The sequence below is a fragment of the Mixophyes fleayi genome, chromosome 3, assembly GCF_038048845.1.
Source record: "Mixophyes fleayi isolate aMixFle1 chromosome 3, aMixFle1.hap1, whole genome shotgun sequence".
Classification (NCBI taxonomy): domain Eukaryota; kingdom Metazoa; phylum Chordata; class Amphibia; order Anura; family Limnodynastidae; genus Mixophyes; species Mixophyes fleayi.
The window spans coordinates 60,164,372-60,187,395 of NC_134404.1; the positions used below are offsets into that span (position 1 = coordinate 60,164,372).

Sequence of the window (23,024 nt, forward strand, 5' to 3'; positions counted from 1 at the left end):
GTAATGTAAATGTTATCAATTTATTACCAGGGATGTTTGGAGAGATGGAAATAGATATTGTGACTGGATCACCCATAAATAACTTATGGTATCAATTTATTGAAGGGAAATAGTGCAGGGCGCATATTTATGTAATTGCACGTGCACTTATTTTTTGATATTGTGAGATAGGAAATCGTTATTTCTGAGACCAGGGGAAGAAATTCGTCTCTTGTTTAACCTTGCTATAGGATATGCCTATTTCTGATGTATATATCTGATACAATGAGCCTGTGTTTACCAAGCCTCTTGTGTATTGTGATGTGGGAAACTAGCTTGTTTTTGGTTTTTTGTTGTTCTATGTGAATATGTATTCTGAACGGTCTGATGAATGGCCACATGTTAATTAGATCTTTTGATGTGTGAAGGTCCAACATTCAAGGCAGGAACTTTTAATTAGGACTGGCTCCTTGTTACTCTGCATTTGAAAACCAGGTGTAGGACATCACAGCGTTTCTAGAATTTCATAGATGCTCTGCCTACTACCCAGCAGCCCTGGTCTATGTGATAGGCCAGGGGGAAATCCATTCACAGCAACCCGGATCCATAGTAAGAGGTCCGGAGTTACCAGCTCAGGTACATCAGCAACGAGATACGCTAGCGGCGTCACTGACCCAGAAGGAACGTGGTTCTGAGTGCCATTGAAGGAGCTCAGTGGTGGAAGCAGGCCCCTCCCTCTGCGGCAGGAGGGGCGTATTTGTAATAACGAAAGGGGACGGTGGAAAAGTAAGCCCAGCCGGTTTCCAGCAACAACAGACAGGGTGGCATAGGTGGTCCATATGTGTGTGTGTGTGTGTGTGTGTGTGTGTGTGTGCAGTATATATTGTATGTGTGTGAGCAGTATATAGTGTGTTTGTGTGTGAGCAGTATATATTGTGTGTGGGAAGTATATATTGTGTGTGTGTGTGTGTGTGAGTGTGTGTGGGCAGTACATATTGTGTGCGTGTGTGGGCAGTATATATATATATACTGTGTGTGTGTGTGAGCAGTATATATATTGTGTGTGTCTGTGGGCAGTATGTATATATATATATATATACATACATATATATATATATATATATATATATATATATATATATATTGTGTGTATGTGTGTGTGTGTGGGCAGTATATATATTGAGTGTGTGTGTGTGTGTGTGTGTGTCGGCAATACATATATATTGTGTGTGTCTGTGGGCAGTATATATATATTGTGTGTGTGTGTGTGGTCAGTATATATATTGTGTGTGTGTGTGTGGGCAGTGTATATATTGTGTGTGTGTGTGGACAGTGTATATATATATTGTGTGTGTATGGGAAGTGTATATATTGTGTGTGTGTGTGTGTGGGGCAGTATATATATATTGTGTGTGTGTGGGCAGTATACATACTGTGCATGCGTGGGCAGTATATTTATTGTGTGTGTTTGTAGGCAGTATATATATTGTGTGTGTGTGTGTGTGTGGGCAGTATATATGTATTGTGTGTGTGTGTGTGTGTGTGTGTGTGGGCAGTATACATACTGTGCATGCATGGGCAGTATATTTATTGTGTGTGTGTGTGTGTGTGTGTGGGCAGTATATATCTTGTGTGTGTGTGTGTGTGTGTGTGTGTGTATGGGCAGTTTATATATATTGTGGTTGTGTGTGTGTGTGTGTGTGTGGGCAGTATATATATATATTGTGTGTGTGAGTGTGGGCAGTATGGGCAGTATACATATTGTGTGTGTGTGGGGCCAGTATATATTGTGTGTGTGTTTGTGGAAAGTATATATATTGTGTGTGTGTGTCACTCACCGGACCGTGAGTGCCTCTTCCCGGACATTTAGGAACCGTGGCCGTCCGCCATCCTGAGGGTCTGCGCATGCGCAGCCCTTTTCTATACTTCAGTGTATACTCCTTTAACTTAATTGGCAGATCAGGCAACCTCCCTATATTAAGCACCTGTGGTCACCACCACGTTGCCTGATCTTGGAGTCTCATTCCTCATGAGTCTCTGAAGGTGTTCCTGTATTACTCGTGTATTCAGCGCTGCTGATTCCTGTGGTTTCCAAACCACTTCTACTACTGTGGTTCCATACCACTTCTACCATCAACTGTATCATCATGACTGTTTGCTGATTCCTATCCGCTGCCTCCGTGCACTACAGTCTTCTACACCACTTCAACGTTATTTTATATCTATGTGACTGTTTGCTCATTGCTATCCGCTGCCTCCGTGCACTCCAGCTTTTACCTCACTCACCTGCTTCTCATCAAGTCTGTTTGCTGATTTCTATCCGCTGCCGCCGTGCACTACAGTCTCCTGCTTGCAACTCGCCTGTGTTCAACATCGTGACTGCCAGCTGACTACTATCCGCTGCCTCTGTGCACTACAGTCTCCTGCTTGCAACTCGCCTGTGTTCAACATCGTGACTGCCAGCTGACTACTATCCGCTGCCTCTGTGCACTACAGTCTCCTGCTTGCAACTCGCCTGTGTTCAACATCGTGACTGCCAGCTGACTACTATCCGCTGCCTCTGTGCACTACAGTCTCCTGCTTGCAACTCGCCTGTGTTCAACATCGTGACTGCCAGCTGATTACTATCCGCTGCCTCCGTGCACTACACTCTCATCTCATCTTTGCTGTGCCTTCCTCGAGACTGCCGCTTTTCATTACCATCTGCTACACTTCGTGATCTACAGCTCCTGCCCTGCGCTGCACTCCTGTTTCCCATCGCTGTTGGTTCCTGTGGTTGCTACTGGTTACCTCCGTGTGCCGCTGAGTCCTGCCGCTGTGGTCAGCGCTATCGTCCATCTCCTGCTGATCCACTCTCCACGCCTTCACGTGTTCCACTGGTCTCTACCCTCCTGTCAGCATTGGATTTGTATCTCTTCTACTACCCTCTGCTGGATCATCTCCATTCTCCTGGGTTTCCTATGAGTCCAGTTCCACGTGTTGCTGACTCCTGTGGATTCGTGTCCCTGTCGGTCTACTCACCTGTGCGCTGCACCTGCTAGACCGCTGCTTCACCTATCCAGGGACTTCCTATCCAGTCGGTCTCCAACCGCTCAGGTAGCGCTGCAATCCCATCTGACTGCTACTGCTGAACCACGGTATGCATACTTCTCATTGACTGTGCTGTGTATTGCATATCTTGCTGGACTGTGTTTGGTTCTCTCTGGAGTCTGCTATCCGCTGAGTCTATTGCCATCATTGACTGTGTTATCATTGTGCTGGACTACTTCAAGAGACTTTCTAGATTGCAGACCTGATCAGTCATTTACATATATATATATCTATATTGTGCATATTACTGTGGATCGTGTATAAGGTGCCTGTGTATATCCTGTGTTGCAGTCTTCCCCCGTGCACCTCCTCACATATATATTCAGTGGTACAACTTGCTGATGTCAGACCACTGATCCCTGTTTCCGGTATCACCTGTTCCATTATCCTCTCACATAGCAGTGGTACAACTTGCTACCGCAGACCACTGACTACCTGGATACCTCCACTTGGATTCCATTCCTTCACTCAGACAGCGGTACAACTTGCTACCCGCAGACCGCTGACTCTCATCACCTCCTTGTTTCTGTTGGACATTCCTCCTCACTATAGCAGTGGTACAACTTGCTATCGCAGACCACTGACTACCTTCACGTGTCCTTGTCCATACAGTTCCTTGTGTATCATTACCTCATTATTACCAGTGTTGCTAGTCATAGACTTTCCTGAGCATCTCATCGGCCATCATTTCATGTTCCGTGATCACCCAGCTACCAGAGTACCCTATTACCATCTACATTGCTCTGGTAAGCCTACCATCTGGTGATCCCTGGGTAAAGACTCCTAGTGCCCGTGACAGTAAGATCAGGCCATGACAGACCCAGATGTGGAACCTACCGCCAAAGAGATGCTGCAACATCTGGTTAGCCGTGTGGAGCAACAGGATGCCCGCCAACAGCTGTTACTTCAGTGTTATCAGTCATTAACCTCCCAAGGAACATCTGGACAGACTGTGACAGCTACTACTGAAGCTCCTGTGCTTTCCTCCGTTTCCCCATTGCCATCCCAGGTGTCTATAGCTTCCACGCTTCACCTGCCTACTCCGTCAAAGTACGATGGAGACCCCAAAACTTGTAGGGGTTTCCTTAATCAATGTTCAGTCCATTTTGAGCTCCAACCTCAAAATTTTTCTACCCATCGTTCCAGAGTGGCCTATCTTATCTCTTTGTTTTCAGGACAAGCCCTGGCTTGGGCCTCCCCTCTGTGGGAGAGGAACGATCCAATATTACAAGATAGTGCCAAATTCATTTCTACATTCCGAAGTGTGTTCGATGAACCAGGTCGTGTGACCTCCGCTGCTTCCAGCATCCTCCGTCTGCGACAAGGATCTCATACTGTAGGCCAGTACGTCATTCAATTTAGGATCTTAGCCTCTGAACTTCAGTGGAACACTGAAGCCCTAGTTGCCGCCTTCTGGCAGGGGCTTTCCGATAAAATTAAAGATGCACTGACTACCCAAGAGCTTCCTTCGTCACTTGAAGATTTGATCTCTCTATGCCATCGTGTTGATATGAGATTTCGTGAAAGAGAGGCTGAGAAAACGACTTCTGCTAAAGCACCTTTTCGCTCTAACCCTCAATTTCGTCCAGTGTCACCCGCTGTGATTCCCATGGAGATAGGACGTTCCAAGTTATCTTCGGAGGAGAGGAAACGAAGAGTCAAGAATAGACTCTGTATCTATTGTGCTGATTCCACTCATGTCCTCAGCTCCTGCCCTAAGAGATCGGGAAATGCCAGGCCCTAACTAGTTCTGGAGAGGTGAAGTTAGGGTCCCTGGAGTCCTCTCCATCGTCTATGAAATCTAAAGTCTGCGCTTTTGATGTGACTATTTCCTTTGCTACCAAGACCTTTGAGTCACAGGCATTGATTGATTCCGGAGCAGCAGGAAATTTTATTTCCAAATCGTTAGTTAATCAATGGTCTCTACCAATGATTACCTTAAAAACTCCCATTACTGTGACGGCTATCGATGGATCACGTCTCATCAACGGTCTCATCACCCAGAGTACGTCTCCAGTAACCCTTCAGATTGGTGCTCTGCATCATGAAGAGATATCGTTTTTAATTCTTCCTGTTACGACAAGTCCGATTGTCCTAGGTCTTCCATGGCTTCAGTGTCACTCTCCCCAGATTGACTGGCGCACCCCTCAAGTCACGTCTTGGGGGCCTGAATGTCACCATCATTGCCTTTCCCAAGTCATCCCTCTCAAGGTACAGCAAGCTTCCATCTCAGCTATTTCACCGGGACTCCCTCCTCAATATGCTTCATTTACCGATGTTTTTGATAAAGCTCAGTCTGAACGTCTTCCTCCTCATCGTTCTTGGGATTGTCCGATTGATCTTCTTCCTGGCAAGACTCCTCCCAGGGGCCGGGTCTATCCACTCTCGTTACCTGAAACTCAAGCTACATCTGAGTATATACGGGAGAACCTCCAGCGTGGGTTCATTCGACCTTCCACCTCGCCCGCTGGAGCTGGGTTCTTCTTTGTCAAAAAGAAGGATGGATCATTACGCCCTTGTATAGATTTTCGTGGACTCAATGCCATTACTATCAAGAATCGGTATCCCATTCCGTTGATCACTGAGCTATTTGACCGCATCAAGGGAGCCCGTATTTTTACTAAGTTGGATCTTCGTGGTGCCTACAATTTAATCAGAATCCGTTCCGGTGACGAATGGAAGACGGCGTTTAACACCAGAGACGGGCATTACGAATATCTGGTAATGCCTTTCGGGCTATGTAATGCCCCCGCTGTTTTTCAGGGCTTCATCAATGAGATTTTTCGGGACTTATTATATGTATGTGTCGTCGTCTACCTGGACGACATATTGATTTTTTCACAGGACCTGCCTTCTCACCACCAACATGTGGCAGAAGTCCTCTCCAGGCTACGGAAAAATTCATTGTTCTGTAAATTAGAGAAATGTTCATTCGAATTACCCCAGATTCCATTCTTGGGGTATATTGTTTCCGGAGTTGGTCTGAAGATGGATCCTGACAAAGTAAATGCTGTACTACATTGGCCCCAGCCAACTACTCTTCGTGCCATCCAGCGTTTTTTAGGTTTTGCCAATTACTATAGACGCTTCATTCAAGACTTTTCTTCCATTGCATCTCCTATTGTGGCCCTGACTCGAAAAGGGGCTAATCCTAAGCAATGGTCTACTGAGGCTATTCAAGCCTTTCAAACATTAAAAGAGTCCTTCTCTTCGGCTCCAATCCTTCGTCAGCCTGATGTGACACTCCCCTTTTTTCTAGAAGTAGATGCCTCTAATGTGGGCTTAGGAGCTATTCTCTCCCAACGCTCGGAACAGCAAAAATTCCACCCTTGTGCCTTCTATTCTCGGGGTCTCCTACCCGCAGAGAAGAATTATACCATCGGAGACAAGGAATTACTGGCTATCAAAGCCGCATTAGAGGAATGGAGATACTTGTTGGAGGGAGCTCGCCATCCGGTGACGATTTTCACGGATCATAAGAACTTGTCATATCTCCAGTCTGCCCAATGCTTGAACCCTCGTCAAGCAAGATGGTCTCTTTTCTTTTCCCGTTTTGAATTAATAATTACCTTCAAACCAGCTGCCAAGAACAAAAAAGCTGATGCCTTATCTAGAGCCTTTGTTACGTCCTCTGATATAGAAGAGGTTTCCAACCATACCATTCTAGACCCCAAATGTATCTCACTGGCTGCTTCATCCACCAAAACGCTACCATTTGGGAAGACCCTCGTGCCTCCTACTCTAAGGAGGAAAATCCTTTCGTGGTTCCATGCCTCTCGTTTTTCTGGACACGCCGGTGAACACAAGACTTTTGAGATCCTCTCTCGAAGTTACTGGTGGCCTTCAATGAGGAGAGACGTCAAAGAGTTCATTGCTTCCTGTGAATTATGTTCGCAATTCAAATCCTCCCGCAGAACCCCAGCAGGGTTGCTGCGACCACTACCCATTCCGTCCAAACCATGGACCCATATTAGTATGGATTTCGTTACTGACTTACCACCTAGTAAGAACCATAACACTATTTGGGTGGTAGTGGACAGATTTTCGAAGATGGCTCATTTCATCCCTCTGTCTGGTTTGCCTTCCTCGTCTATCCTGGCTGAACATTTCATTAAAGAGATCTTCCGTATCCATGGATGTCCATCTGAGATTGTGTCTGATAGAGGAGTACAATTCGTGTCCAGATTCTGGCGAGCCCTTTGTAAAACCTTGGGCATACGATTAGCACTCTCATCTTCTTACCATCCACAATCCAATGGACAAACCGAACGTGTCAATCAAGATCTTGAGACTTTTATAAGGATATTTTCATCAGCCAATCAAGACAACTGGGTAGAGTTACTCCCTTGGGCTGAGTTCGCCCATAACAACATGTACCATGAGTCATCATCCAAAACTCCATTCTTTGTGGTCTACGGTCACCATCCGTCTTTTCCGGAATTTCCTGCCCTCCCGCCCACCCAAGTTCCTGCGGTGGAAACGGTTTGTCAGACCTTTAAAAATATCTGGTCTCAGGTCAGAACCTGTTTAAAGAAGACATCTGTCAAATATAAATCTTTCGCTGATAAGAAGAGGCGGGCTATTCCACCACTAAAAATTGGAGATCGTGTCTGGTTATCCACAAAAAACATTCGTTTGAAGGTTCCATCCATGAAATTCGCTCCTCGTTTTATTGCTCCATATAGGATCATTCAAGTTATCAATCCAGTATGTGTGAAACTCCTTCTTCCTAAGAGCCTTCGGATTTCTAATGCCTTCCATGTATCTTTGCTCAAACCTCTTATTATCAACCGTTTTTCAACTCCTCCCTCAGCTCCGCAGCCAGTTCAAGTTCATCAGGAGAAGGATTTTGAGATTACCGAGGTACTAGATGAAAAAATTTCGCGAGGAGTCCTCCACTTCCTCGTTCATTGGAAGGGCTTTGGTCCTGAGGAGCGCTCTTGGATCAAAGCTGAAGATCTTAATGCTCCTGCCCTTTTGAAGAAGTTTTACTCCAAAAATCCGGACAAGCCCGGTTCCAGGCGTTCTGTGCCCACCTTTAAAAGGGGGGGTACTGTCACTCACCGGACCGTGAGTGCCTCTTCCCGGACATTTAGGAACCGTGGCCGTCCGCCATCCTGAGGGTCTGCGCATGCGCAGCCCTTTTCTATACTTCAGTGTATACTCCTTTAACTTAATTGGCAGATCAGGCAACCTCCCTATATTAAGCACCTGTGGTCACCACCACGTTGCCTGATCTTGGAGTCTCATTCCTCATGAGTCTCTGAAGGTGTTCCTGTATTACTCGTGTATTCAGCGCTGCTGATTCCTGTGGTTTCCAAACCACTTCTACTACTGTGGTTCCATACCACTTCTACCATCAACTGTATCATCATGACTGTTTGCTGATTCCTATCCGCTGCCTCCGTGCACTACAGTCTTCTACACCACTTCAACGTTATTTTATATCTATGTGACTGTTTGCTCATTGCTATCCGCTGCCTCCGTGCACTCCAGCTTTTACCTCACTCACCTGCTTCTCATCAAGTCTGTTTGCTGATTTCTATCCGCTGCCGCCGTGCACTACAGTCTCCTGCTTGCAACTCGCCTGTGTTCAACATCGTGACTGCCAGCTGACTACTATCCGCTGCCTCTGTGCACTACAGTCTCCTGCTTGCAACTCGCCTGTGTTCAACATCGTGACTGCCAGCTGACTACTATCCGCTGCCTCTGTGCACTACAGTCTCCTGCTTGCAACTCGCCTGTGTTCAACATCGTGACTGCCAGCTGACTACTATCCGCTGCCTCTGTGCACTACAGTCTCCTGCTTGCAACTCGCCTGTGTTCAACATCGTGACTGCCAGCTGATTACTATCCGCTGCCTCCGTGCACTACACTCTCATCTCATCTTTGCTGTGCCTTCCTCGAGACTGCCGCTTTTCATTACCATCTGCTACACTTCGTGATCTACAGCTCCTGCCCTGCGCTGCACTCCTGTTTCCCATCGCTGTTGGTTCCTGTGGTTGCTACTGGTTACCTCCGTGTGCCGCTGATTCCTGCCGCTGTGGTCAGCGCTATCGTCCATCTCCTGCTGATCCACTCTCCACGCCTTCACGTGTTCCACTGGTCTCTACCCTCCTGTCAGCATTGGATTTGTATCTCTTCTACTACCCTCTGCTGGATCATCTCCATTCTCCTGGGTTTCCTATGAGTCCAGTTCCACGTGTTGCTGACTCCTGTGGATTCGTGTCCCTGTCGGTCTACTCACCTGTGCGCTGTACCTGCTAGACCGCTGCTTCACCTATCCAGGGACTTCCTATCCAGTCGGTCTCCAACCGCTCAGGTAGCGCTGCAATCCCATCTGACTGCTACTGCTGAACCACGGTATGCATACTTCTCATTGACTGTGCTGTGTATTGCATATCTTGCTGGACTGTGTTTGGTTCTCTCTGGAGTCTGCTATCCGCTGAGTCTATTGCCATCATTGACTGTGTTATCATTGTGCTGGACTACTTCAAGAGACTTTCTAGATTGCAGACCTGATCAGTCATTTACATATATATATATCTATATTGTGCATATTACTGTGGATCGTGTATAAGGTGCCTGTGTATATCCTGTGTTGCAGTCTTCCCCCGTGCACCTCCTCACATATATATTCAGTGGTACAACTTGCTGATGTCAGACCACTGATCCCTGTTTCCGGTATCACCTGTTCCATTATCCTCTCACATAGCAGTGGTACAACTTGCTACCGCAGACCACTGACTACCTGGATACCTCCACTTGGATTCCATTCCTTCACTCAGACAGCGGTACAACTTGCTACCCGCAGACCGCTGACTCTCATCACCTCCTTGTTTCTGTTGGACATTCCTCCTCACTATAGCAGTGGTACAACTTGCTATCGCAGACCACTGACTACCTTCACGTGTCCTTGTCCATACAGTTCCTTGTGTATCATTACCTCATTATTACCAGTGTTGCTAGTCATAGACTTTCCTGAGCATCTCATCGGCCATCATTTCATGTTCCGTGATCACCCAGCTACCAGAGTACCCTATTACCATCTACATTGCTCTGGTAAGCCTACCATCTGGTGATCCCTGGGTAAAGACTCCTAGTGCCCGTGACAGTGTGTTTGTGTGTGAGCAGCATATATATATTGTGTGTTTGTGTGTGTGTGGGGGGGGGTAGTATACATATTGTTATACTTACCTACTTTCTCTAATCTGTTTCCTGGAGATGGACGTGACTGGAGGGCTCGAGGGAGCGGGAAGAGGCGAACCGCGTCATTTAGTGGTGGCTGCAGCGGGATGCCTGAGATTTGCCAGTTCTCCCGGGAGTCCGGGAGACTTACCCCAATTTCGGGAGTCGCACATTCTGGGAGAGTTGGCAAGTATGCATATTGCGTGTGTGTGGGCAATATATATATTGTGAGTGTGTGTGTGGGCGGTATATATATATATATTGTGTGTGTGTCGGCATTATATATATATTGTGTGTGTGTGGGCAGTATATATATATATATATATATATATATATATATATATATATTGCATGTGTATGTGTGAGCAGTATATAGTGTGTGCGTGTGTGTGAACGGCATATATTGTGTGTGTGTGTGTGTGTGCAGTATATATATTATGTGTGTGGGCAGTATAGATATTGTGTGTGTGGTCTATATACATATTGTGTGTGTGGTCTATAAACATATTGTGTGTGTGTGTGGGCTGTATATATTGTGTATGTGTGTGTGGGCAGTATATATATTCTGTGTGTCTGTGTGTGGGCAGTATATGTATTGTGTGTGTGTGTGTGTGTGTGTGGGCAGTATATATCTATTGTGTGTGGGCAGTATATATGTGTGTGTGTGTGTGTGGACAGTATATATATATTGAGTGTGTGTGTGTTTGTGCAGTATATATAAATTGTGTGTGTTTGTGTGTGGGCAGTATATATTGTGTGTGTGTGTGTGTGGACAGTATATATTAGAGATGAGCGCACTCGGATTTCTGAAATCCGAGCCCACCCGAACGTTGCCGATCCGAGTCGGATCCGAGACAGATCCGGGTATTGGCGCCAAATTCAAATCTGAAACTGAGGCTCTGACTCATAATCCCGTTGTCGGATCTCGCGATACTCGGATCCTAGTCGCCGCCATCTTCACTCGGGCATTGATCAGGGTAGAGGGAGGGTGTGTTAGGTGGTCCTCTGTCCTGGTAGATCTCTTGCTGTGCTGTTTAGTTCTGTGCTGTGCTGTTTAGTTCTGTGCTGTGCTGTGCTGTGCTGTGTTCTGCAGTATCAGTCCAGTGGTGCTGTGTGCTGTGCTCTGTCCTTCTGGGGTCAGTGGTGCTGCTGGGTCCTGTGCTGTGTCCTGTTCAGTCCAGTGGTGCTGTGTCCTGTGCTCTGTGCTTCTAAGGGCATAGTTATTTCCCCAATATTCCCCTGTGTTTAAAAAAATAAAAAAAAGTTATTTAAAAAAATACCAAAAACTAATTTAATTTTTTTTAATTACCACAAAATTTGCACAACCAATCCTGCAGTATAAGCCCATTGGTACTGCAATATTACCAAGTTCACACATTCAGCAGTAAAAGTCCAGTGGTACTGCAATATTACAAAGTTCACACATTCTGCAGTATCAGTCCAGTGGTGCTGTGTCCTGTGCTCTGTCCTGCTGAGTTCCGTAGTGCTGCTGGGTCCTGTGCCGTGTCCTGTTCAGTCCAGTGGTGCTGTGTCCTGTGCTCTGTGCTTCTAAGGGCATAGTTATTTCCCCATTATTCCCAAGTTTTTTAAAAATAAAAAAAAAGTAAAAAAAAAAAAAAAATTAAAAATTAAAAAAAATATATATAATTATAACCAAATTTGCAAAACCAATCCAGCAGTATAAGTCCATTGGTACTGCAATATTACAAAGTTCACACATTCTGCAGTATCAGTCCAGTGGTGCTGTGTCCTGTGCTCTGTCCTGCTGAGTTCCGTAGTGCTGCTGGGTCCTGTGCCGTGTCCTGTTCAGTCCAGTGGTGCTGTGTCCTGTGCTCTGTGCTTCTAAGGGCATAGTTATTTCCCCATTATTCCCAAGTTTTTAAAAAATAAAAAAAAAGTAAAAAAAAATTAAAAATTAAAAATTAAAAAAAATAAATAAAATTATAACCAAATTTACAAAACCAATCCAGCAGTATAAGTCCATTGGTACTGCAATATTACCAAGTTCACACATTCTGCAGTATCTTGTGCTACATATAATGGAGACCAAAAATTTGGAGGATAAAGTAGGGAAAGATCAAGACCCACTTCCTCCTAATGCTGAAGCTGCTGCCACTAGTCATGACATAGACGATGAAATGCCATCAACGTCGTCTTCCAAGCCCGATGCCCAATCTCGTAGTACCGGGCATGTAAAATCCAAAAAGCCCAAGTTAAGAAAAAGTAGCAAAAAGAGAAACTTAAAATCATCTGAGGAGAAACGTAAAGTTGCCAATATGCCATTTACGACACGGAGTGGCAAGGAACGGCTTAGGCCCTGGCCCGTGTTCATGACTAGTAGTTCAGCTTCACCCACGGATCTTAGCCCTCCTCCTCCTCCCCCCCCTACAAAAAATTGAAGAGAGTTATGCTGTCAGCAACAAAACAGCAAACAACTCTGCCTTCTAAAGAGAAATTATCACAAATCCACAAGGCGAGTCCAAGGATGTTGGTGGTTGTCAAGCCTGACCTTCCCATCACTGTACGGGAAGAGGTGGCTCGGGAGGAGGCTATTGATGATGTAGCTGGCGCTGTGGAGGAACTTGATGATGAGGATGGTGATGTGGTTATTGTAAATGAGGCACCAGGGGGGGAAACAGCTGATGTCCATGGGATGAAAAAGCCCATCATCATGCCTGGTCAGAAGACCAAAAAATGCACCTCTTCGGTCTGGAGTTATTTTTATCCAAATCCAGACAACCAATGTATGGCCATATGTAGCTTATGTAAAGCTCAAATAAGCAGGGGTAAGGATCTTGCCCACCTAGGAACATCCTCCCTTATACGTCACCTGAATAACCTTCATAGTTCAGTGGTTAGTTCAGGAACTGGGGCTAGGACCCTCATCAGTACAGGGACACCTAAATCCCGTGGTCCAGTAGGATACACACCAGCAACACCCTCCTCGTCAACTTCCTCCACAATCTCCATCAGATTCAGTCCTGCAGCCCAAGTCAGCAGCTAGACTGAGTCCTCCTCAATACGGGATTCATCCGAGGAATCCTGCAGCGGTACGCCTACTACTGCCACTGCTGCTGTTGCTGCTGTTAGTCGGTCATCTTCCCAGAGGGGAAGTCGTAAGACCGCTAAGTCTTTCACAAAACAGATGACCGTCCAACAGTCGTTTGCCATGACCACAAAATACGATAGTAGTCATCCTATTGCAAAGCGTATAACTGCGGCTGTAACTGCAATGTTGGTGTTAGACGTGCGCCCGGTGTCCGCCATCAGTGGAGTGGGATTTAGAGGGTTGATGGAGGTATTGTGTCCCCGGTACCAAATCCCGTCGAGATTCCACTTCACTAGGCAGGCTATACTAAAAATGTACAGAGAAGTACGATCAAGTGTCCTCAGTGCTCTAAAAAATGCGGTTGTACCCACTGTCCACTTAACCACGGACATGTGGACAAGTGGTTCTGGTCAAACGAAGGACTATATGACTGTGACAGCCCACTGGGTAGATGCATCCCCTTCCGCAGCAACAGCAACAGCTGCATCAGTAGCAGCAACTACAAAATGGCTGCTCGTGCAAAGGCAGGCAACATTGTGTATTACAGGCTTTAATAAGAGGCACAACGCTGACAACATATTAGAGAAAATGAGGGAAATTATCTCCCAGTGGCTTACCCCACTTAGACTCTCATGGGGATTTGTGGTGTCAGACAATGCCAGTAACATTGTGCGGGCATTAAATATGGGCAATTTCCAGCACGTCCCATGTTTTGCCCACACCATTAATTTGGTGGTGCAGCATTACCTCAAGAGTGACAGGGGTGTGCAGGAGATGCTTGCGGTGGCGCGCAAAATTGCTGGACACTTTCGGCATTCAGCCAGTGCCTACCGCAGACTAGAGGCACATCAAAAAAGCACGAACCTGCCCTGCCATCACCTCAAACAAGAGGTTGTGACGCGCTGGAACTCCACCCTCTATATGCTGCAGAGGATGGAGGAGCAGCAAAAGGCCATTCAGGCCTACACAGCCACCTACGACATAGGCAAAGGAGTGGGGATGCGCCTCAGTCAAGCGCAGTGGAGACTGATTTCCGTGTTGTGCAAGGTTCTGCAGCCATTTGAACTTGCCACACGAGAAGTCAGTTCCGACACTGCCAGCTTGAGTCAGGTCATTCTCCTGATCAGGCTGTTGCAGAAGGAGCTGGTAAGCCATTGCGATTACAGCAAGCATGTAGCTCTTGTGGATGTAGCCCTTCGTACGCTTTGCCAGGATCCGAGGGTGGTCACTCTTTTAAAGTCAGAGGAATACATTCTAGCCACCGTGCTCGATCCTTGGTTTAAAGCGTATGTTGTGTCTCTGTTTCCGGCGGACACAAGTCTACAGCGGAGCAAAGACCTGCTGGTCAGGAGATTGTCCTCTAAAGAGGACCGTGACATGCCAACAGCTCCACCCTCATTTTCTTCCACATCTATGGCTGCGAGGAAAAAGCTCAGTTTTCCCAAAAGAGGCACTGGCGGGGATGCTGATAACATCTGGTCCGGACTGAAGGACCTGCCAACCATTGCAGACATGTCTACTCTCGCTGCATTGGATGCTGTCACAATAGAAAAAATTGTGGATGATTACTTTGCTGACACCATCCAAGTAGACATGTCAGACAGTCCATATTGTTACTGGCAGGAAAAAAAGGCAGTTTGGAAGCCCCTGTACAAACTGGCTCTATTTTACCTGAGTTGTCCCCCCTCCAGTGTGTACTCGGAAAGAGTTTTTAGTGCAGCGGGGAACCTGGTCAGTGAGCGGCGAAGGAGGTTGCTTCCTCATAACGTTGAAAAAATGATGTTTATAAAAATGAATAATCAATTCCTCAATGAAGTACAGCACTGCCCTCCAGATAGTACAGAGGGACCTGTGGTTGTGGAGTCCAGCGGGGACGAATTGATAATGTGTGATGAGGAGGAAGTACACACTGTAGGGGGAGAGGATTTAGAGGTTGAGGATGAGGACGACATCTTGCCTCAGTAGAGCCTGTTTAGTCTGTACAGGGAGAGATGAATAGCTTTTTTGGTGTGGGGGCCCAAACAAACCAATCATTTCAGCCAAAGTTGTTTGGTAGGCCCTGTCGCTGAAATGATTGGTTTGTTAAAGTGTGCATGTCCTATTTCAACAACATAAGGGTGAGTGTGAGGGCCCAAGGACAATTCCATCTTGGAACTTTTTTTTTTGCATTATATGACCAATCAACAGTCGTTTGCCATGTTCAAAAAGTAAAACCAAATTTAAACAAATTCAAGAAATTAAACCAAAAGTAAAATGCCCTGTCATAATTTAAAACAAGAGGTATTGACGTGCTCTAAAACTACTGTATTGTTGTTTATATTTTATAAACACTACACTTGAAAGCTTGAGTCTTTTAATAAAAAAGTAACTGTCCATTGCACGAATATTTGCAACAGGGACAATTTTAGGGTTAAGAAAGTCAACTAATAACACTTCGACGCTGTCTGTCTTTATAAACACTACACTTGGAAGTTGGAGGAGGTATTGTGGCCCCGGCACCAAATTTACTACCGGGGCCACTCCACTGTGCAGTCCATATTTAGGTGTATCAGATATTAAACAACGGTGACAGTTGATGCCCAATTTTTTTATTATATTGTGGCCTCGGTACCAAATTGTGTACCGGGGCCACCACACTACGCAGTCCATACCCTTTTTTGGTGGAATTCTGACCCGTGGAGGGTTTTTTAATTATATTGTGGCCTCGGTACCAAATTGTGTACCGGGGCCACCACACTACGCAGTCAAGATAGATAGATGCGTATCATAGATAAAGTACATTCAGTGGTGTGGGGCAAATTGAAAAATATTCAAAATGCACTGACATTATCAAAAACAAGAGGTTGTCACACGCTAAAACTCCAACATGTATATGATGGAGAGGATGGAGGAGCAGCCGTATGTGCAGTGTAATGCAGACCTGTTGAAGGTTTTTTATATATTTTATTGTGGTGCCCAGTGCCCACTCCTCTACGCAGTTCAGATACATTTATTGGTGCGAATCATACAAGTTCAGGGTTTTTAATATATATTGTGGTGACCCACTCCTCTACGCAGTCCAGGTACATTTATTGGTGCGAATCATACAAGTTGATGGTTTTCTTATTATATATATTGTGGTGACCCACTCCTCTTTGCAGTCCAGATACATTTATTGGTGCGAATCATAAAAGTTCAGGGTTTTTAATATATATTGTGGTGACCCACTCCTCTACGCAGTCCAGGTACATTTATTGGTGCGAATCATACAAGTTCAGGGTTTTTAATTTATATTGTGGTGACCCACTCCTCTACGCAGTCCAGGTACATTATTGGTGCGAATCATACAAGTTCAGGGTTTTTAATTTATATTGTGGGGACCCACTCCTCTACGCAGTCCAGGTACATTATTGGTGCGAATCATACAAGTTGATGGTTTTCTTATTATATATATTGTGGTGACCCACTCCTCTACGCAGTCCAGGTACATTATTGGTGCGAATCATACAAGTTCAGGGTTTTTAATATATATTGTGGTGACCCACTCCTCTACGCAGTCCAGGTACATTTATTGGTGCGAATCATACAAGTTGATGGTTTTCTTATTATATATATTGTGGTGACCCACTCCTCTACGCAGTCCAGAAAGATACCTCGTTGCAACATTTTGGACTAATAACTATATTGTGAGGTGTTCAGAATACACTGTAAATTAGTGGAAATGCTTGTTATTGAATGTTATTGAGGTTACTAATAGCATAGGAGTGAAAATAAGCCCAAAAACTTGATTTTTAAACTTTTTATGTTTTTTCCAAAAAAAATCTGAATCCAAAACCTTAAATCCGAACCGAGACCTTTCGTCAAGTGTTTTGCGAGACAAATCCGAACCCCAAAAATAATGAAAATCCGGATCCAAAACACAAAACACGAGACCTCAAAAGTCGCCGGTGCACATCCCTAGTATATATATATTGTGTGTGTGTGAGCAGTATATATCTTTTGTGTGTGTGGGAAGTATATATATTGTGTGTGTGTGGACAGTATATGTATTGTGTGTGTGTGTGTGTGAGCAGTATATATATTGTGTGTGTGTGGACAATATATATATATTGTGTGTGGGGGGCATATATATATATACATATTGTGTGTGTGTATGTGTGGGCAGTATATTTATTGTGTGTGTGTGGGCAGTATATATGTTGTGTGTGTGTGTGTGTTGGCAGTGTATATATATTGTGTGTTTGTGTGTGGGAAGAATATATATTGTGTGTGTGTGTGTGTGGGCAGCATATATTGTGTGTCTGTGTGTGTGTGAGCAGAATATATTGTGGTTGTGTGTGTGTGTGTGTGTGTGTGTTGGCAGTATATACTGTGTGTGTGGGCAGTATATATTGTGTGTGTGTGTGGGCATTATATGTTGTGTGTGTTTGGGCAGTATATATATTGTATGTGTGGGCAGTATACATATTGTGTGTGTGCAAAGTATATATATATATATATATATATATATATATATATATATATATATATATATATATATTGTGTGTCTGTGTGTGGGCAGTGTATAAATATTGTGTGTGTGTTTGTTTTTGGGCAGTATATATATATATATATATATATATATATATATATATATATATACATATATATATATATTGTGTGTGTGGGCAGTATATATATTGTGTATGTGTGGGCAGTATATATAGTGTGTGTGTGTGATCAGTATATATATTGTGTGTGTGGGCTTTATATATATATATTGTTTGTGTGTGTGTGTGTGAGCAGTATATATATATATATATATATATATATATATATATATATATATATATATATATATTGTGTGTGTGGGCAGTATATATATTGTGTATGTGTGGGCAGTATATATTGTGTGTGTGTGTGGGCAGTATATATTGTGTGTGTGTGTGGGCAGTACATATATTGTGTGTGTGTGTGTGGGCAGTTTATATTGTGTGTGTGTGGGCAGTATATATTGTGTGTGTGTGTGTGTGTGGGCAGTATATATTGTGTGTGTGTGTGTGGGCAGTTTATATTGTGTGTGTGTGGGTAGTATATTTTGTGTGTGTGTCTGGGCAGTGTATTTATTGTGTGATTCTGTATGGGGGCAGTATATATATATATATATATATATATATATATATATATAGTGTGTGTGTGTGCAGTATATATATATATATATATATATATATATATATATATAATGTGTGTGTTTGTGTGTGTGGGCAATATATATATATATTGTGTGTGTGTGGGCAGTATGTATATTGTGTGTGTGTTTGAACAGTATATATTGTGTGTGTGTGTGTTTGTGGAGGGAGGCAGTACACATATTGTGTGTGTGTTTGTGTTATTGTAGTATATATTTTGTGTGTGTGTGTGTTGGCAGTATATATATATTGTGTGTGTGTGGGCAGTATATATATTATTTGTGTGTGTGTGGGGGCATTATATATATATATATTGTGTGTGTGTGTGTGTGGGCAAAATATATATTGTGTTTGTGAGTGGGCAGTATATAAACTATAGTGTGTGTGTGTGGAGGGGCCGTATATAAATATAGTGTGTGTGGAGGGTAGTATGTTTATATATGTGAGGGTAGGGGGTTCTTAATTTAGTGTGGGAGGTAGATGATATAATGGTGAAGGGCAGGTGGTATCTAATTATTCAATGAGTGCTATTTTATTTGTGGGGTGATGGTGGGGCAATTTAATTTATTGATGGGGCTATTTAATTTAATATTGGGTCCTATTAATTTAAGTTGAGGTTGTTTTTGGCTATTAATTGAATATGGGACTGATTTTGGGGCTGAGGGCTATTTCTTGATTGTAATATTTAATTTATTGCTGGGGCTGTATGGAGGTTGGGAATCTGCCAACTGTCCTGAATCTGAAGGGACAGTCCCAAATTTGGGTGACTGTTTCACTTAGGAGAGTTGGGAGGTATGTCTTGCTTCACACTGTACTACTTGTGAAGGCAGAGCTGCGTGCACCTAACTGTAGTACACACAGTATGCCTGTGTATTTATCTAAAATGATAACCATGTTACATCATAGGGGTTACCCTGTCTAAAGTGCCCAGGCCCCCCAGAGCCTTAATCCAGTTCTGGGCCTGGGCATAAATAAATATATATATATATATATATATATATATATATATATATGGATTAAGGAACACTAAAATAGCCTCTTTTTATATAGATAAATATATATTTTACCAAAAACAACCTTTTAAGGATGGGCCGCTACTTATGGGCCAGTGCTGTGTGCTTGCCCCCGGGCTAAAGTCTGCCAGCCCTCCCCTGGATGAATCTTTCTATCTTTTACTATTACATTTTGTATTTTTTTATTGCTGGTGCTGGTCTGTTCGTTTGTTGTACAACTATGGATCCTGTTTTCTGAATTATGGACTATGCACAGCTTTTTAAGTTTTGATTTACTTATTGTGAAGTGAGTGCATCCTCATGTCTATTTTTATTTTATATATATATATACACACATTACGGCAAATCTAATATATGAAGTATTTTTAATATTTTAAAACACTATTACAATAAATAAATAAAAATAATGCAGCAAAAAAAAGTCTGACCTTTTTTTCCATATATTATTTCAGGAAAATAATAAGTAAAGTAAAATAAATGGGAACAGTCATATTTGCATTGTTGTGTAAGCAATAGTGCTTGGCAAATTAATAAGCACCAGAAAAACCTGTATGATGAGAGCAGAGCTACACAGTGTCCTAACGCATTGTTCTTTAGTAGAGATTCATTAATTATATGGCTTATGTGGTGCATGGACTTTGCCTGTATTGTCTGTCTACAGATATAAGGTACACTATGTGATTCAATATGCAATGTTGTTTTTAATTATTTTTTTTTACTTTATTATAGTTTCTTTCTATAGTTTCTTTCTTTTTACAAATGTTCCCCTTACAGCTTAATTTATTTTAAACCAATATATCTTGTGTGTATATAGATAGATAGATAGATAAATAGATAGATAGATAGATAGATAGATAGATAGATAGATAGATAGATAGATAGATACACAATATATATTGGTTTAAAATAAATTAAGATGTAAGGTGCCATTGTAAGAGATGATGGAAGATATATGTGGCACTGACACATCTAGCATACTGTGATTGATGTGACTATTCACTTAGTATAACTGGTACGCATATATATTAAATCACATCCTTTGGGGGTTCACTTCCCAGGAACATACTACTTTATCAGGTGCCCGTTAGTTCCTTCTGCTACCCATTTTCCAGAATATATATATATATATATATATATATATATATATATATATATATACACATGGACTTGCAGTGTATATGATCAGACCAGCACAGGCTTAGAGACAAATATCAAAACATTTACTTAAGCATAACATACATTACAGAGTAATGCCCAACAATCTTTTCGGTGTTCCACACTTTCCTCAGGGAAATAACCATATTTACCATCCTAGTGGAAGACGTGCCCCAGTGTCCGGCCCCCACTGTTTGGACATACACAAGAGACAGATATAGATCTTTTAGCTGATTATGTATTTTTTCTTTTCCAGCGAGAAAATGTTGGATAGTTTGTTAAACAAAACTTAGAGGGAAGTACATGGTGTGGTGTAAGACATGAGAGCTACAATTTTACAGTTTAACCCTTAGATTGGACAATAATTGGTGAAATTTAAGTGAAGGATAACTTCAAAAGAACTTAACTTAGTAATAGAATCAAGTCTAATCAAAATAATCATTAGTAATTCAGGAGATATTAGTAAGTGCATCCAGCGATTTTAATATTATCACTTTTTGCTTATTCACGAGCACACTTATGTTTCACTATTTTTATTTATTATTTTAGTCAATTTAATAAAAGTTATATTTTATCAATTCTTTATGACATCCCCCTAACAAATAAGATATTGTGATTGAAGATTTATGGGATTCTATGTACACCAATTTTGTAAATAATCTTCTGGTGTTTTTATGCAATTTATGACCTTAGTAAACAATAATTGTGCTTTAAGCATGTTTTCAGTATGGACATGGAAAAGTTAAAGTATTCTCTATAGAAAATATTAGCTATGTGCTAAATGTATATTTAAATATACTCTACTAAATGTATATTCTGTGATAAGGTAAAACTGTTCTGTTGAAATTGGTCTTTCTGGTGTATTTTTTTGAGTTTTGGTGTTAGATCAAAGTGTAGAATATATAAGTTTCTAATGCACATGCACACAGAGATTGTTGTAGACTAAATACATTAACATACAGTATATTATATTAGTGTGTACATTTTGTCTGTACCTATTCTGAATTGCAATTTTTAAAAGTTTTTTAAATAATTTTCTCACAAGCTTCATTTTTTAATATAGCTAAATACTTGCTTTAAGTCAACAGGCCACCTAATGGTTGATCCAGCACTAACTTTTACATAAAAGTCTTTCACAAGTGTTACAATAATTAAAAATAAAGACACAGGAGGCTTGTTTGGCAGAGAAAGGTCACTACATTTATTTAATATAAATTAAAGTGGTGGCGAAGAATAGAGCATGACCAATCAGCTACCAGCCCTTCTTCAACCAAATTATGTCGACCTCTGACACTCGTAAGCAGTGGAGCCCAATGTCCTTTGTTTGGCTCAGTAGCTGAAACGCACCCACACACAGTGCCCCATAACTCCCCGAAGTGGAGTGTTATTAACGATGAGCTTCCCTTTTGAGGGAAAGTGCTCCATCACCACTCAAATGCGTAATTTATGGTTGCTGATCGGCATGCTTTCCCTCCACACTGAGACCCTTCTGAAATAAAAAGCACACTATCAAATTCAAAAACTGCAACTGAGAATTATAGACTGTGTAGGAGGGGAAATTTCCAGTGACAAGTTGAAGAAACCATCTGTGCTTAGGCTTATAAAGCTTCCCCATCTCAGACCGTCTTTAATTAGCCAAGGCTATAACACTGGTGTGGTACTCCAACTGGTAAAGAAAGTGGAAAAGAGGTGGATCCAGAGAAACAAACTGTAAAATAGCTATTAGATTGCTAGGGTAGGACAATGTATGTAAGCCCTCGAGATCGGAACTTTTGTATGAGAAGAGAGTGGTCAATGTTTTTTTTGCTGATGGACAGTCATGTACACATGGATTATTTTTTTTTCATCATTAATTTTTATTGAACAAAACTTTACAAGTTATTTGGAGTACAGAAAAAAAGTAGGATGCAAACAAGAGGGGGACATAGGGAGAAACTCCTTGCAGTGGGAGTGGGAATTGCTCAATGAGTATTATTATATATAAATAACTGGAAAATGTAAAAGCAAAGAATAAAAACCATGAAAAGAGTTAAAACAATAACATGGCTGAGCTAATTACAATGAAGGAAACCAGCATGGGAAATATTAGGCATCTTGGGGGGATTCAAGTAAGACTAATGGTGATGAAGCCAGGGAGAAAGAGGAGTGGTCCCCAGTAGCTCCCGCACCGTCCGTGGTATATTCATGCCACATAAACCAATTCATAATGGGAGCTAAGGCTGAGGTGGAGTATGGCATATCAATCATCTCCACCTCAAAGCTCTGCTGAATTTTGGATATGATCCTGGACAGGGCGGGGGATCAGTGGCTTTCCATCTTTGGGCTATGTCAGCCCTAGTTGCTATTAAAATGTGACCCAGGAGGTACCGATCTTGTTTAGAGACAGAGATAGGATAAAGATGG

General features: G+C 42.7%; 1 protein-coding gene across 3 annotated transcripts in view; it reads left to right on the plus strand.

The window, feature by feature from the left end:
* The window catches only part of LOC142143592 (alpha-1,4-N-acetylglucosaminyltransferase-like), a 292,621-nt gene that overhangs the window by 195,786 nt on the left and 73,811 nt on the right, over window positions 1-23,024 (plus strand). The window contains exon 1 of one of the 3 annotated variants that reach the window (XM_075201550.1): window positions 20,067-20,134. The exons of the other annotated variants lie outside the window; for them this stretch is intronic. Coding sequence (XP_075057651.1) covers window positions 20,082-20,134 — 53 coding nt within the window. The 5' untranslated portion in view covers window positions 20,067-20,081. Of the gene's footprint in view, window positions 1-20,066; window positions 20,135-23,024 lie in introns of those variants that run through there. 3 annotated transcript variants of the gene reach the window in all.